This window comes from Populus alba, chromosome 6, assembly GCF_005239225.2.
Source record: "Populus alba chromosome 6, ASM523922v2, whole genome shotgun sequence".
NCBI lineage: Eukaryota > Viridiplantae > Streptophyta > Magnoliopsida > Malpighiales > Salicaceae > Populus > Populus alba.
The window spans coordinates 17,794,316-17,812,842 of NC_133289.1; the positions used below are offsets into that span (position 1 = coordinate 17,794,316).

The following is an 18,527-nucleotide window of genomic DNA, read 5'->3' on the forward strand; positions in this document are numbered from 1 at the left end:
TGGTTGAATTTATCGCAATTTAAAAATGTGATATTTCATAAATATTATCATTCTATAATCTATATCAAGATAATATAAAATATCACGACACGTTGTAAAATATAACCTCTGCATGTTTGGAAAATTTTATAGTACCCTTTTTTTAATCATTTTCTGCTTAAGAGTGGATGTTCAGCTTGAATTACGAGAAGCTATTGATGTGTTATGAGGGTTAAACATGTTATTGATAAATGATTTGTTGGAAAGGGTGATGATAACGTGTTTGAGAATTCATTTATTGATCATCGTAGATATAATTTATATAAGCCTAGTGACAATAAAGATAATGATATATTGGTTTGGATGAACAACAGATAATGATGATGATTATATTAATAGTATAATAAGACATCTTATTTTTTAACTTGAAGATGATGATCATGAACCCACATTTATTGTTTTATAATAATTATACACTTAGTTATAAATATTTAGTGAGAGGTTTTGATATGATAATTAGATAAATATTTAATAATAAAAAGTAATTTAAATAATATAGTTAAGCTGGTATACATCGCATATTCACTAGAATATTGAGTTTAATGGCCGGCCTTGATCTTTGTTCAATTATAATGTGTACAAGTATTATAATGTCAAAGGTATTTACATGGAGGTAACATAAAATATCATATTCTTTTAAGACAACAAAGTTAAAAAGACATCATATATATTTATTTTTGTCCATAAAAACCACCATTAGATTAATGCAAAATTCATTGTTAATGTTGTTTGAACTCTTGTGATGAATAATCTTTTGATGACCATTAGAAGCATTCAAGAAAAAAAATAAATTTCTATTACAAGTATAAAACTTCCTTACATCACAATCTCTAGCTAAGTGTCCAAATTTCCTTACCATTGAAATATTATATGTTCCTTTTATACCAACAATTTCTAGACACATGGCCTGATTTATTACAAGAATGACACCTTCTATGACTTGTATCATTAGCAATTACTTCCTTCCCTCCTCTCTTTGATTTCTATCTCTTTCTCTATTTTACCTCTCTTGTATCCTCCACCTCAAAAGAATTTAAGGAGCAATTATTTTCAGTTTGGTTTTTATTAAAAAAAAGTAATTAAACTGAATTTTTTTTAAAAAAACCAAAACCAGTTCAAACCGACTGGTTTTGGTTTTGTTCAGTTTTTTCGGTTTGACTTAGTTTTTTTTTTTTTTTTTTTTTTTTTTTTTTTTTTTTCCGGTTATGCTCGGTTTTTTCGGTTTGGCTCGGTTTTTTTTTCTTAATTTGGCTCGGTTGTTTTTCAATTTTTTTCAATTCAGTTCGGTTTTTTCAGTTTTAGGCTTGTAAAACCAAAACCGAATCAAACTAGTTGGTTTTTTCAAAATTCTAATCGGTTTAATCATTTTTTTGATTTTTTGCTGATTTAACACCTCTTCTCTTATCATTTGTAGATTCCTTCTCTTGGCTTTGTTTATCAAGAGTGTGCTTTAATTCAAAAACATCCTATATTGACTTTTCACACCTCTTCACTATTTTTTTTTTATAAGATTTTAAAAAACCCATCAACCCTTGAACAATCAACCAAGACCAATCTTTTGTTTATTCTACACCAGATGTAATATGATCAAACTTCTTTGACAAGCTAATTAACACTTTCTCAACAACTCTTTTATCACTAATCTCCTCATCGTAACATTTCATTGACTTCACAACTTTAATATTCTTAGAAAACTCATCAACTACTTTATTTTCCCCCATCTTCGTATTTCTCTAACTTTATTCGAAGACTTTGTCCCTTACCTTCGCTTATTCACTTTGAAATTATTTGGGAACACGGTTGAAACCGCGTTCCAAATAATTTATTTTTTTAAAAAAAATTAATATGGTTTGTATATTTTAGATCGTTTTGATGTGCTGATGTCAAAAATAATTTTTTTAAAATAAAAAAAATATTATAAGCATGCATTTCGGCACGAAAAGTTATTTGAAAAGTAACCGCTACTACATTATTTGTTTCACTCAAGTAAAGTCTTTTATGCATATATTGTATTTGTTTCTCTCATAATCCTTGAGAAAATATATAGTATCATCAACTCCTCATTGAATCAAGCCAAGAACTCCAATTCTTTACTTTCAAATCTTTGAGGTGTGCTACAAAATAATTGTTAATATTTTTTGGTTCTTCAAAATGCTAGCCCCGCCGTCTCCTACAAGCCAAGAGAGGTGAATAAAGTCTTCAGGGGCACTGCAGTAGCACCCATTCACTAAGCTACCGCACAAGGTTTTACATAAACACCAAAGACATCCCATCAAATTCACCTTTTATCACGATAAATATGATTTTGATAACAAAATTTAATGGGGTGAAAAATAAACTGGAGGAGCTTGGTCTAGTATTTTGCAGAATGCCACTAGATGTTGCTGATAACAAAAGCCTGCCGTTTTGACATATTCTAGTTGAAGCTCTTTTGATCCTAATTTATTATTTATTTATTTTTTATAAATTTTCAATTATGTAGTTTAGCTTTACGTCTGTAACATCTATAAATGATTCTTGTACTTTTGTACTTTTAGACTTTTTGTAAGCAAGATTTATCCTACATGGTGGTTGCTTTTTGTTCAATGAATTTTTATTTACGAAGAAAAAAAATAGCAAAGATCGATTTAAAAAAAAAAATTATCATAGCAAATTAAAAAAAATTATAGAATAGTACAGTTTGATTTTTTTTTTAAAATATGGTTGAATTTATCACAATTTTAAAATGTGATATTTCATAAATATTATCATTCTATAATCAATATCAAGATAATATAAAATATCATGACATGTTGTGAAATATAACCTCTGCATATTTGGAAAATTTTATATTACCCTCTTTTTTAATCATTTTTTGCTTAAGAGTGGATGTTCAGCTGAATTATAAGAGTCTATTGATGTGTTATGAGGGTTAAAAATGTTATTAATAAATGATTTATTGTAAAGGGGTAATGATAACATGTTTTGAGAACTCATTTGTTGATCATCATAGATATAACTTATTTAAGTCTAGTGATAATAAAGATGATGAGACAATAAACAATGATGATGATTATATTGATGGTATAATAAGACATCTTGTTTTTTTACTTGAAGATGATTATGAATCCATATTTATTGTTTTATAATAATTGTGCACTTATTTATAAATATTCGGTGAGACGTTTAGATATGATAGTTAGATAAATATTTAATAATAAAAAATGATTTAAATAATATAGTTAAGCGGTAGTGATACATTGCATATTCACTAGAATATTGAGTTTAATGGCTAGCCTCGATCTTGTTCAATTATAATATATGCAAGTATTATAATGTCAAAGATATTTACATGGAGGTAACATAAAATATAGATTTTTTGAGATAACGAAGTTAAAAAAGACCTCCTATATGTACATTTTTGTCCAAAAAGATCACCATTAGATTAATGCAAAATTCATTATTAATGTTGTTTCAACTCTTGTGATGAATAACCTTTTCATGATCATTAGAAGCATTCAAGAAAAAAAATAAAATTCTATTACAAATATAAAACTTCCTTACATCACAATCTCTAGGGTTCAAATTCTTTACCATTGAAATATTATATCTTCCTTTTATACCAACAATTTCTAGACACATGGCCTGATGTATTACAAGAATGACATCTTCTAACACTTGTATCATTAGCAATTACTTCTTCTCCTCCCCTCTCTAATTTCTATCTTTATCTCTATTTTACCCCTCTTGTATCCTTCACCTCAAAATAATTTAAGGAGCAATTATTTTTAGTTTGGTTTTTATTTAAAAAAATAATTAAACTGATTTTTTTTAAAAAAATCAAAAACTGGTTCAAACCGACTAGTTTCAGTTTGACTCGATTTTTTTGGATTTAGCTTAGTTATTTTGGTTTGGCTTGGTTTTGACTTGTTTTTTTTTTTTTTTCCGGTTATGCTCGGTTTTTTTGGTTTGGCTCAGTTTTGATTCGGTTTGACTTATTTTTTTTTTCCAGATTTGACTCGGTTGTTTTTTATTTTTTCGGTTCGGTTCAGTTTTTTTAGTTTTAGACTTATAAAACCAAAACCGAACTGAACAGGTTGGTTTTTTTCAAAATTCTAATCCATTTAATTGTTTTTATTATTTTTTTATTTTTTGCTGATTCAACACCTCTTCTCTTATCATTTGTAGATTCCTTCTCTTGGCTTTGTTTATCAAGAGTGTGCTTTGATTCAAAAGCATCCTTGACTTTTCACACCTCTTCACTAGTCTTTTTTTATAAGACTTTGAAAAATCAATCAACCCTTGAACAATCAACCAAGACAAATCTTTTGTTTATTCTACACCATATGTAATATGATCAAACTTCTTTGAAAAGCTAATTAACACTTTTTCAACAACTCTTTTATAACTAATCTCCTCATTGTAGCTTTTCATTGGCTTCACAACTTTAATATTCTTATTAGAAAACTCATCAACTACTTCGATTTCCTCCATCTTCATATTTCTCTAACTTTATTCTAAGACTTTGTCCCTTACCTTCGCTTTCATATTTACTTTGAAATCATTTAGGAACACGGTTGAAACCGCGTTCCTAAAAAAATTATTTTTTTAAAAAAATTTAATATGATTTGTATATTTTAGATCGTTTTGATGTTCTGATGTCAAAAATAATTTTTTAAAAATAAAAAAATATCATTGACATGCATTTCAGCATGAAAAGTTATTTGAAAAGTAACCGCTACCACACTACCAAACATGCTCAAGTAAAGTCTTTCATGCTTGTATTGTATTTGTTTCTCTCATAATCCTTGAGAAAATATACAGTATCATCAACTCCTCATTGAATCAAGCCAAGAACTCCAACATCTCCACTCCTCTTTACTTTCAACTCTTTGAGGTGTGCTACAAAATAATTGTTAATATTTTTTGGTTCTTCAAAATGCTAGCTCCGCCGTCTCCTACAAGCCAAGAGAGGTGAATAAAGTCTCCAGGGGCACTGCAGTAGCACCCATTCACTGAGCTACCGCACAAGGTTTTACATAAACACCAAAGACATCCCATCAACTTCACCTTTTATCACGATAAATATGATTTTGATAAAAAAATTTAATGGGGTGAAAAATAAACTGGAGGAGCTTGGTCTAGTATTTTGCAGAATGCCACTAGATGTTGCAGATAACAAAAGGCTGCCGTTTTGACATATTCTAACAGTCTGGATTCGAGACATTGCACAAGCCACAACATTATCAACACAATTGACTTCTCTCTGCGATGAAAGCTGTTTCCATTAGCAAAGAAACAACTTATCATTAAAAGCTTCTGCTTACAGATATGCAATCTGGAAAAAGAATGAAGATGGACCGTTATGAACAAACTAACCATCAAGAAAATTCTAGTAATGAAATATTTCAAAGAATTCCATCTTCTAGTTTTCTTACTATTGTTTTCCATGATAGATAATTGTATCATCCGTGGAGAGGGATTTTGAATCTCTATTCCCCATATAGAACGATGAATTTCTGCAGAATCTCTGATGATCTTTACTGTTTAGTCTTTAATCATTTTCGCTACTGAGTCTATGATATTGATTGCCTTGTAGTAACGGGTACCATCTCATTGTCTTTTGACAGTTAATTACACTTTCTTTTTCCCACAGCCTTTGTTCATTCTGTCATTAGAGTTGAGCAGAAGGCCAGCTGGGTCTAATTAATTAGAATAGTTTTCTGAAAATCTTGATATAAAAATAAATTAATCTGAACTAAAAATCCTTAAATTTTAGCAAAACTCAACTAAAAGACTCAGACTTGTTTGGTTAATTCAGTTGGTTTGGTTCTTTGATCTTTCTACCGTCTGAAATGACACCAAGCTTTCTTAAACACAGCAAGTCAGAACTCTCCACTCATCGTCCTAGCTCGTCAATAATCTCCCAATTAAATTAAGCAATATTTTTTTTATTTTGAAAAATCCAATAATTATACTCAGAAAATCCACCAACGAAAGTTACATATTGGCTTGCTACTTAAAATCAAGGACGTGATAATGGTTAAACATCTTGGACAGCCTTCGACATGACAAGCAGCTTAATTTCTATTTTAAAAAAATCACAGCAAGTTTCTTTGAAATAGTATCTACAAATTACAAGCATAACACCGATCACCTGGATAATCATAGTTGGCCAAAAGGTTTCAATTCAGAGAACATATTCCCTCTAGTTTTCATGAACCTGCAGCTAGTTTTCCAGCGCTATATATATATGTACATGATTTGACGAATAAAAAAAAATAAAAATTATTGAAGTGTTACTCCTTTTCGATAATCACTTCCTGGAACACGGCAACGTTATATCCGTATACACGTACTTATATAATTGGTTAAAACCAAATCATACTGATGGACTTACGATGTTCTGCTTCAAACCCTGGTATTTGATTCATCTCCCTGAGAGACCTGAAAACGGAGAGAGTTGGCCGCCAACAAGAGAGCTGTCCCATTCGTTGAAGGATGTAGGCATGGGTGGCCACATAAAAGCAGGTCTTTCAGCTGGCACTTCTGGTGGTGGCGCTTCCCCTGTAAGAACCTGCAAAACAGTTTTCATGGAGGGCCTATTTTTTGGGTTTGGATGGCAGCAGGCCAACCCCAGAATAAGAACACACTCCATCTCTTCCTCTATGAATATTCCATTCAATCTGGGGTCTGCACCTTCGAGGATTGTTCCCCTCCTGTGAAGTTCCCATAGCCCATGCACAATGTTACAAATGTAGTCATCCCGCCCAGCCTGCCCTCCAGGCTTCCTTCCACAAGCAACTTCAAGAACAAGAACACCAAAAGCATAAACATCTGTTTCGGCCGTTGCCCTCCCTGTAAGAATACTCTCCGGAGCCATGTAGCCAGGTGTTCCTGCAAGCTCTTTCGTTGAGTGGTGAGTTTGTTCATTATGAATCATGGTGCGAGCCAACCCGAAATCTCCGAGTTTTGCATTGAAATCTAAATCCAACATTACGTTACTGGCCTTTATGTCTCGGTGAAGTACCCTGCTCGTACATCCATTATGCAGGTAATCCAATGCCTGTGCCACTCCTGAAATCACACTCAGCCTTCTTCCCCAGCTCAGTGTTGCTTCCTGCGTGCCTGACTTTTCATCCCAAAATATATATTTATCCAGGCTACCATTAGGCAAGAACTCGTAAACCAAGAGGTACTCACGCTTTTCGTGGCACCATCCGATCAGCTTGACAAGATTTCGGTGATGGATGTGGCCTATTGTAGTGACTTCTGCTATGAACTCTTGCTTTCCTTGGGTTGATTTCTTTGAGACTCTTTTGACAGCAACTTCCTTTTTTCCCAAGATCCCCTTGTAGACTGTCCCGAAGCCACCTTTCCCGAGCTTGTTTTTAGGGTTGAATTTGCCTGTTGCTTTGCTAAGTTCTTTGAATTTGAACTTCTTCGGAGCAGTTGAGAAGCCTAGGATTGCCTCTTCAATATTTGGATAAGTATTCTCCTCCCTATTTATTCCTTCACATCCCCTTTTCCTGTACAAGAAAAAGGCGATACCAATACCAATCAACAGGATTAGCACTGCTCCTACAGCAACCAAAATCCAAACCCACCACAACTTGGAATCTTTTACCTCAGAAATGTTAAACTCCCACGACTTTACACAATTTAATTGAGTGTCATTACTTGTTGAACCCGAAAATCCCACATACACCATTTCTGGAAGATAGGCTGAGAGATCGAGAGGCTCAGAGAGAACTGGATTCTTCATGTCGTCACCGACAAAAACACTCAAATTCTTGCCGTCATATTGAACAGCTACCTTGATATCCGTGGCCGCAGAAATATAAATACCGCTATCATTTAACGAAACCCAGCTTTTCGAGTAGACACTGTTTACATCCAATCCAATATGGTTACCGTCAGGATCTTCTGGGAAGCTTCTTTTAGTGTCAAATTCTACCGCCACTGTCTCCGCTTCAGTGGTTCCATTTAACCTGGAATTTACAATCCCAAGCCATTGTCCATCGCTTCCAGCTGGAACGTCAGGATCTCCTGTTAATATAAAGGCCAAGCCTTCACCACTTGAAGCTGTCATGTTTTTGACGTTGAGTACGAAGGTCGTATTGAAATTTGCTTTCTTCCCCTTCTTGCTCCACAGCCTGAATGGCCATTTGTACAGGGTCCTTCCAGCCCTGTTTACCATACTAGCTCCATGATTATCTGGTGTGACTTGGATGGCGCCGAGGGCTATAGAAGAATTGTCACTCAAAATAAGTTGAGACTGATCTGAAATCGTGAAATTTGGAAACTCAAAAGCAAGGCTCTGTACTTGAGCAAGAGCCAAGAAGACAGCTAGGATTGCAGAAGTTGCTGCCAGGGGAAAGCGCATCTCGGCAATACCGTCGAATGAACTTTTCAGATTTTCTTGAGCAACTTTCTGGCAAGGTTGAATGATAATGAATGAGATAACTATTACACAGAAGATAGATTATTATCAGCTTAAATTAAAAAAAAAGTTTGGCAGAACTAATGACTTGTAATAGGGAGTGAATTTCCTTGCATTTTCTGATCTTATATTTTATCCCCTTTGAAAGCTTAGAATTATAGTTATCACTATAGTGGATTTGAATATGAATAATGTCTGGTTGACTATTATGCAGGCTGTTGTCATCAATGTGTTGTCATTTCTGCTAGCTCTGCTGAATTAGTCTTGTAGTTGCGTTGAACATAATCATTGGAGTAGTTTATAATTGTTTTCTCCCGCAATCTTACATCTGCTCCTCCTGCTAATTGCCCTTTGCAATTAAAAAAGGGGTAAAATACATGAGGTTTTACAGATTCTTTGAAGAACAAGTCTAACGGTATATCTTGCTTACGCCTCTTTTTATCATTATTCAATAACCCAGACAGGCAAGGCAAGTTAGTGTCCATTGAAACCACCATTCCTAATTCCATAGTCAAATATGGAATCCATACTACTTTTCTCATTGCACTGTCTTCTTGTACCTTTGTGTGCTTCTAGACTTCGCCTGCCCTGGAAGGTGCAAGGAAACTTCATTGATACAAAGAGAAAAACAAAAGCACCATTGACATTCATAAACATTCACAGATAAAATCTTGAATTCAGTTCTGAAGTGATGTCTTTCAAGACGAAACTTCAGTTATTGGGAAAATTGAAGAGGTTTTCCCTTGCAGGCGGGCGTGGTTCGGTCGGTCGTTATGGTTACCACTTTCGGTGCATGATGAATTTCCGAGAAGATGAAAAGAGGACAACCTTTGTACTTCGGAAGTCTTACTCAGAATAATGATTCCTTCGTCTGACCAAGTAACTATCACGCCCAACAAAAAAGACCATCCACATAGTTGAAAAAAAAGAAGCATGCATCCGAAAGTAGGGATTTTGATTCCATCCTCCAAGCAGGTAGGTATATCCAGAAAGATCTATAAAACCATCTTTTCAAAATTATTTTGAGTTCCATTCAATAGTCCTCAGTCTTGTAATGGCCATCATACCGCGTGGAAGAATTGATGCATTGTAGGAGAGAAGATTGCATCCAATTACATAGGGCTTTTGTCGAGCTCCCGTCCAAGGTTCTTTTTGGATATGACGCGCATGACTTTGAATACAATTATTATATATATTAGAAGATATAATTTATATTATTTAAAAATTTTAATATTATATTAAAAAATTATTTTAATATAAATATTTGAATGGTTAAATAAAATCATAAAATATAATTTATATTATTATATAACATGAATTAACATATTCACAAGTCAGGACATATATATAAGATGAGAAGTTACATGTTGCAAGAAGTTTTTATAGTTGAGAGGGATCAAAGAAGTTTAAATTTTGTCTTAAAAGACTCAGTCAGTTTTTTTTTTTTAATTATCTGTTTTTGATTACATCAGAATCAAGTTGGAAGTAATTAAGTTTCTCTATCAAGATAATAATAACGATTTGTAACCAATGATTTCGATAAATTTAATTCATGATATATATATCATCAGTCCTTGTATGAATTGACATATCCTTTGAAGTTTGGATTTATATACTCTTAAAATCCCAAAGACACGGTTTATATGTGCTGGAGGAAGGTTTTAAAAAACATTTTTCATGTTGTCTATTGACTTTGGGTAGTTAATTCCAACATTTTTGAAGTCGCTTGCTTCGTCATGTCTAAGTCTCTCCCTCTCCCTCTTTGTTTTTTCCTTCTTAATGGAAATTGATCACATGGGACCATGGACATAGTCAAGGCTGAAGGCGTAGACACCGGGAGCGCGCTAGATATGAAGATTGCAGGCCGTCCGCTGATGCGAAGATGACATACGGCGGCGCGTTCAACAGCACCATTGGGCTCCTTTATTTGGAGCCATTCTAAAATGAGCTTACATCTGGCCTAATATTAACAACTTGTTTTATTTTTTTTAAAAGATAAAAGAATTACATGATAGGCCCAGTTTTTTGTGTCTCGAAATGAACTTTATTCACACTCACTATCTTGCTACGGTATATTCAAATATTAGGAAAAATAGTTATTTTTATCGAAAATAATGATGCTTCAAAATCAAATATGATTATATAGGAGGTTATTTGTTACTTGGATAGGAATTAATTACACATTTAAATCAATTTTTTTTTTCTAGAGCTCACGAAGTAAATAATCGGTGGTAGAAGGCTTAACATCTACAAAATAATCTCTTTTGGTGGAGCCCAGGGGTTATTTGATGATAAAGTCAATGATTTTTAGTAAAATATTGTAATAAAAGAGAGAATGAATTTTAAATTCTAACAACTAGTGTGTTTGTTCTTGTTTTTGTATGGTAAATGCTTTGAGAATAAAAATACAAATACTTAAGAGAATATAAATTACAAACATTTTACCTGGATGGTTCATGAGATATTTATAATCTCTAAACCTTGTCATTTTGATGGAGTAGAAGGGATGAAGAGTTATTTTCTCCTAATAGAATTAATGAGGGATAAATATTCATTACACAACATTAATAAGGAACAAATATTCCTTACACATCATTACTGATATGGAAATATGGTAAGCATTTGGGAGAGTTTTTATACACCTATAGATGTAGGAAGACAAAAATCCTTAATATGAACATTTCATGTTAAAAGTCTAATGAATGAATATACGGAGCCTTATGGACCTAACATGGGCCTATAAAGGCCTCTAGACCGATTAGCTTGGTGCGTATCCAAGCCCATAGGTGATGCGTCTAGCAGCTTGCTAGACTCACGTCCACTTGGCTCAACATGTGACTAACCAAAGGATATTGGGTTTGACAGCTTGTCAAGCCCATAATTATTTAGGCTTAACACATGTTTGAACCTAAGGATTTTAGATTTGTCAGCTTGCCAAACTCATGTTTTTTTGGGCTCAGCATGTGGTTGAACCCAAGTATGATGGGTTTGGTAGCTCGTCAGACCCACGTCTTATTGGACTTATCATGTGGCTGAAACTAAGGATATTGGACCTTGCAACTTTCCAGACCCACATTCACTTGGACTCGGCTCATGGCTAACCTAAAGATGTTAGATCTGACAGCTTGTCTATCACATGTTTGATTGGGCTCAAGCATATGGCTGAACCCAAAGTATGTTGGGTTAGGAAATAAGCAAACCTGTGTCATCTAGGCTTGGCATTCTGCCAAGCCTAGGGATGTTGGCATGGACGCAAGCCTCACCCACTTGTCAATGGGTTACTACCTTGTTAATGGACCTTTTTAAACAGGGACTTATGCTTTTTTACAATGCATAAAAAATATTGATTCATCAATTCCCCTTTAAATCTTTATGCATTCCATGTGAAAAGACTTAAAAAGAACCTTTTGAGAGACAATTGACGAGATTCGTCTTGTCATCCCTATAAATTTGGCAGCTCCTTATATTGATTACAAATGCTGTCAGGGGGGCTATCCCAAATCTCTTTGAAAAACCATTCAACAACTTGTAATTAAAGCAATAGGTGTTTAGCCTTCCTAGAGTTATGGGATGGAGCCACATATCTTTCATTTATCGGTGGGAATGAGAGGCAGTGGCCTATATAAACTCTTTTTTTTTCTATGCCATAAGTTTTTTACTTTTGCTAAAAACTCCATCTAAACTTTTTGCAATAAAAGCTCTAAAAGAGAAGATCAAGTTTCTCTATCATCTGAAAAATAGTATTTTCTAGGTAAACACAAAAAAAATTATATTTTGTTCTTCCTTTCATATTTTATTCTTATAAAAAAAGAGTTCCGAAAAGGGTAAGAAGATTGTATCATTTAAGGAAGATTTTAGTTTTAAACCTGAAAGTAAAATCACTCATTAAGGGTCAATTGCCATTAAAATATGCCAAATACTAAAATGTGATTCTACTCAACCCTTCTCTATTAGGAGAGGGGACAAAATTATCCCTAAAATGGCTTCAGACCTCAGGGGATAAGTAAGGTTACTTAGGGCTCTTTAGGATAAGAAATAAACCACAATATTATACGAGTAAGTGTGTTTTTGCTAACTCTAGACAACCAGGAGAATTTACAATAATGTTGCTTGAGATGGATGACCAGGTTACCTAAGTCATTAGCAAAAAATCAGGGGTAATTTTATCATTATAAAAAATTCCTTTATAAAAATAATTGAGAACCAAACAAGGCCTTACCCATTTGACTTAAATTTAACCCAATCAAGTTGACCTGAAATCCTTAGTTTGATTGTAAACTGAATATAAAACCATTGGTTTGATCGAAAAACAAACCAAAGCTAAAATCAAAACTTAAAATGAATCAAGCTTGCTGAAAACACAAAATATCAAAGACTTTTGATTAAAACCGAGAAAAAACTAAGAACACGAAGAACAAATGAAGAACTTGCCCAACAACATAAATCAAAATCCGGACCAGTTACAAACAATCCAAGGACATAGGCATGTCAGAAATCAATCACTAACCGATAGTCTAACGTTCATTCATATTGATTATCCACAAACCAATATGATTTAATCAAAATGAGTTTGGTTTGAAAAAACAAACCCTAGCATTAAAAGTTATTGATTTAAATAAACCCTCAATTATTGATTAATCATGTCATATCAAGATGCTAATGCAAAAATTAGGATCAAAATGGGTCTAAAACATGCAGCTAAAGGAATGTTCTTGTGAAGAACATCGCCTTGAAATTTTCCAAGAAATCTAGAAAACACATTTTAAGCTCCAAAATCATGCTTTCTTGGTTCATACACATCACACCACCATATTTACACATACTCAAATCAAAACAAGTAACAAAAAATTGTCAAACTAAAATAGCAAACAAACTCAAGAATTTAAAGCTCAAAATTGACATTTTAACATTCAATAGGCCTTAACCAAAACCATAAGGCAAGAACATATATTAGCCAACAAAAAAAAAATCACAAACCTTATTGTCACATTTGGCAGATTTTAAAACCACCTTCCCCCCCCCCCATCAAAATCAATCTAATAAATACCATCCAAGTATTTAGAAACATCAACAACCAACTCAAAGCAACATTTAAACAATAAAACAACTTTTTTACTTATTAATTGAAACCAAAACCAAAATCAATACAACACCAAAAATGCTTAGAAACATCATCAAACATGCATGAACAAGCTACAAATATGCCTCATTAACATCATCAAACATGCATGAACAAGCTACAAATATGCCTAATGGACATCATCTACAAGATTAAATTAAGGTTTTATACCTTCCAAGCTCAAATAATGGTTGTTACCCTTTTATTCTTTTCCCCCCCAAACTTGCTACTTTCTATCAAAGTTGAAGAAATCCTTGTGCTAGACTCTTGAATCTTTACGCTTAGGGTTCCTCTTATAAGATTTTTCTCTATTTTTTTCTCTTTTTATTTTTTTTTGTGCTCTTCTTTTTCTAGATTTTTAGTGGGCATTTATAGGTTTTTACTAGGATTTCTTGATTGACTCGATCAAGGATTGATCATGATTGATGAATACTTGACCCTCCGATAGAAATTAGAGGGTTTTGGGTAGGTTTTAAAAGTTGGAAGCTCTGTACTTTATTGGTGTTGCAATGATGATTTTGCAACAAACTTGGTTTTGGAGATTTTGATGGTTTTGCTAAACTTAGAGGCCAAATAGTTGTTTTTGGTCCTATGATCTTATGAAAAATATTTCCAACTAGTGATAAGAACCCATTTAAGAACTATCAAGTGTGAACATATAAAAAAATAGTGGTTTTTGTACAATGGGTATCACAATCAAGGTAGAATGAGTTGATCACTTTCGAGGTTTTGTTGAAGCAATTACGATGTATGCTTCATTTAAGATTTTGAAGTTGGTATAAGAGGTGCATAACTTTCCTTTAGATCCAAACTTGCTCAATTTGAAGGCCTGTAACTTCATATTCATACGTTTGAAGATGCTTACTCGATCAACCCAAAATTATCCATAGAAGTGTGTTTTGAATATAAACCAGATGACATGTTGTCTAGGTTAAATACAAAAGATTAGGGTTTTTAATTTGTGATTTGTCTAAAATTAAATTTAGTTCCTAATCTCTTATTATTTTTTTTAATTGTACATGTAATTGCCTTCAAACTTTCAATCACATACAATTTTATCCTTGATTAAACCAATGTCAGTCTTTGAAGTTCAACTCCCTTTTCAATTCAGTCATTGATTATTAATTTATGCATTTTGACCCTTAATTAATCAATAACTTCTATTTTTTTTAATTACCCTTGATTAAACCAATGCCGGTCCTTGAAGTCTCACACCTTTTACAAATTGGTCATTGGTTTTGAATTTTTTCAATCAAGTTTCTAATTGCCTATCAAATTTTAATATTTATGCAATTAAGCTCCTGATTTGACCAAATTAACTTTTTAAAATTATGATTTAACCCCAGACTTTAATTTCTTCTAATTAAAGCTCAAATTGAACTCAAAAACCATTTTTTCTTTTAATTAATCCCTTAATAAACTCAATTAAACCTAGGAAAATTTCAATTGAGTTCTTAAACATCCAATTTTGATTTTTTCTTATCAATAGGGCCTTCATTAGTCTAAATTGAACTATCAATTTTAGCCATCTCTTTCCAAAATGATCCTTAAATTCCTCCTTCAAGCAACTTGATTCAAAACTCAATTCCTGCTAATTTTTGTAACATCCCACTAAGATACTCTTTCCAGCTCTTGGATGTCAGTCCAAATCCTTATGTATTTTTTTATGGGCCTTAAAATAGTTAAAATACTTTTCATTAATTTTTAACACATTTTTTTCTTCCTTTATTGTTTTGCTCTCCCCCGCCATGCTATTCATCTAAAGCCTATATATCTTTCTTTTCATATTATCTTCTATCACCTTCTACAAATCTCCACACCCTTTCTCCTTTTTTTTCTTTTCTTTTTATTTATTATTATCTTTTTTTTTTAGTTGCTTAGAAAGAGGGTTTGCAATGTTCACATTAATCTCATATCCCCTCTTCAATTATCACTATGCTCATTAAATATTTTTAAAATTTTCCCCTAATTCTAAACAAATTGTTAACATGCAAAATGATAAATGAAAAAGGTTGGAAATCATGAAATGATCGAGAATTAGCTTAATTATATTGAGAATACGTTTTATTAAAATTATATATTTTTTATGTTGTTTTTTTAAATTTGATCAAAATGATGGCTTAAAATCGAGTTACTTTACAACATTGTGGTTATAGTGGAAATTTTAATTTATCAACTATATGGTTGCCAATAACAGTTTCACAACTACCATTATCAATAATTAAGTCAAACACATTATTATTTATGGTGTATCCATTGTGAGATAACTTATTTTGCTATGAATCCTTCACAACCTTTGGCACTAATAACATCTTCTTCAACGCGTAGGCCTAAGCCTAGTTATTATATTTATACAGATCTTCCTCATCATCTTTGTTAGGCTCACACAACTCGTCTTAAACTTTAGAATGTTCTTGCACGTACTACCTCTTGATCATGTTGATTGATTTCTATTTTCTACAATCATTGAAATGATGCCTTCCTTACTCCTATTTAAAGCATTAACCTATAATTAGTTTGATGTAGGGGTTGTTTTGCTTATTTGCTTTAACTTTCCTTCCTAAAGTTCTGTCAAACTTAATACCATTTTATTTGAAAATAATAAAAAAAATTAATATACATCTTTTAAACCTGGGTTTGTAGAAATTATTAACAGCTATAACTATTTTTGTTAGATTGGCTATTTAGAATGTTTTGCAAGCATTGTCATGTCTATTTGGTATACAAACACATTAGTTGTGTGTCATTAATATACCAAGCCAACTCTAGTTTCTTGTTCTTCCCATAAATTTTTTTTTTCAGAAATCATCTTTGTTATGAGAAAAAGGGAGGCAGAAGGGATGTGATTGATGTTTTCTGTATAACGTAGCGAATAGCTTGCTTCGAGGCAGGCTTCTGGAAATGGAATTGAAGCACATTTAAGTATGAAGTTATGGAAAAAACAACTATTGTCGCAGACATTACATTCACGGGAAGTAGGTTAGTTGTGAGAATACTTGACAAGTTATTTGTATTGTTGTAAAATTGAGCTCATAATTTGTGGAAGAAAAATCTGCGATGGGTAGATCTAGCTTGAGACTGGTAATTTTTTATTTATTAATAAATTCTTTCCTCTCTTAAAGTTAAAAAAGAAGAAGAAGAAATTTTTTCTTATCTACCTAGTAACATAACAACATGATGGATTGCATAACTATGTTATAAGAAAGACTGCTATTCTTTTAAGCACTCTTTGGAAAATTATTTACCTTCCTTTGATTTCTGAAAATGAAGCCAGTTGGCTTCCAGTGAGAGAACATTTTGACTCTTTTGAAGATGAAGGAAGAGCTGGCCATATGATAGTAGGACTTTCATGAGGTATTAGTGGAGTTGTTTCCCCTGAAAGAACCTGCAAAACAGTTCTCATGAAGGGCCTTTGGTGTGGGTTAGGATGGCAATAGGCTACCCTTAGAAGAAGTAAACACTCCAATCCATCCTTTGCAAACTCCCCATTCAATTTATAATCAGCTGCATCCAGGAGTCGTCCCATCCTGTGGAATTTCCATAGCCAATAAGAAATCCCACTGTAATAATCGTTCTCCTCATCTGGATTTCCAAGCTTTCCTTCCACAAACAACTTCCAACATGAGAACACCAAACGCATAAACATCTGTTTTAATAATTTCCCTTCTAGTAGGAGAACTCTATGGTGCCATGTAACCACTCTTAATTTGTTTAACTAAGGTAATCACTCAAATTACATGTTTTTATTGATAAAATCAAGAAGAATTCATGTAGAAAAATCACACAAATCCTTCCCTCTCTTTGTTTCAAACCATCAATAAAGAGAGAAAAATGAGTCATTTATAGTCTAATTTTTCTTGTATTTACACATTGGCCCTTATTACTTTTTATTTCTATTTTGTCCCACAATTATTTTTCCTTAATTTACACCATAACACCTCTTTTTTTATTCTATCGTGTCCCTTCACAATACCTAAAATCCTTTTATTTAATCTATTCATTATTTTATTTATTTTGTTAGGATTATAATTTATCAGATTTTCACACTGACAGTGGTAATCCAAAATCCAGGTTTGACAAAATAAATATTAAATGCTATAATTGTCAAAATATAAGTCATTATACCAGGGATTGCTGGAATCCAACCAGAAGGGTTGAGGAGAATGCCAATCTTGTTATAGAAGAGGAGAATAAGCCATCTTATTACTAGTTCATGATGAACGAATATAAGCCAAAGAGAACATATGGTATCTATATAATGGTGCAAGCAATCACATATATGGAGATTGAGACAAGTTTATAGAGCTTGATGAATCAATTAAAGGTAATGTCATATTCGTAGATCATTTATAGGTTTCCAACAAAGAAAATGGTATGATTCTCATAAAATTAAAAAGTGAAAGTCATTAATTAATTGGTGATGTCTATTATCTCTTTACTATAAAAAGCAATACATTGAGTTTGAGACAATTATTAGAGAAGAGTTATAAGATTAAGATGAAAGATCATGCCTTGACATTACTTGATACTCATGGAGCTATGATTGCAAAGGTAACCATGACAAAGAACATAATGTTTTTGCTAAACATAGAGACAGATGTGCCTAAATACTTAAATACATGTGTGAAAGATAAGACTTGGCTTTGATATAAAAGACACGGGCATGTAAACTTTGATAACTTGAAGATGATGGCTTAAAAGGAGATGTTGAAGGGTTTACCATCCATTATATATCCAAATCAGTTATATGAAGGAAGTTTAGTAGGTAAACAATTCCACAAGATCTTTCTAAAGAAGTCTACATCTAGAGCAAATCAACATCTTCAAGAGATACATATAGATGTTTGTGGTCCTATCAAACCATGTTTGTTTGATTAAAATTTGTATTTTCTAATTTTTATTAATGATTGTTATGGAAAAACTTGGGTATACTTTTTAAAAGAAAAG

The 18,527-nt window shown here is 32.6% G+C and overlaps 1 protein-coding gene across 1 annotated transcript; it reads right to left on the reverse strand.

The window, feature by feature from the left end:
- Positions 1-6,087: 6,087 nt before the first annotated feature.
- On the reverse strand, positions 6,088-8,556 carry LOC118043887 (probable L-type lectin-domain containing receptor kinase S.5). Its single transcript, XM_035051997.2, has one exon. It carries the CDS (start codon positions 8,402-8,404, stop codon positions 6,449-6,451), a length of 1,956 nt encoding a protein of 651 aa, XP_034907888.1. The 5' UTR covers positions 8,405-8,556; the 3' UTR covers positions 6,088-6,448.
- Between the last annotated feature and the right edge of the window lie 9,971 nt (positions 8,557-18,527).

What these genes read in the sequence shown, in the direction of transcription:
- LOC118043887 (XM_035051997.2), bottom strand. Translation starts at nt 8,404, where the DNA reads ATGCGCTTTCCCCTGGCAGCAACTTCTGCAATCCTAGCTGTCTTCTTG.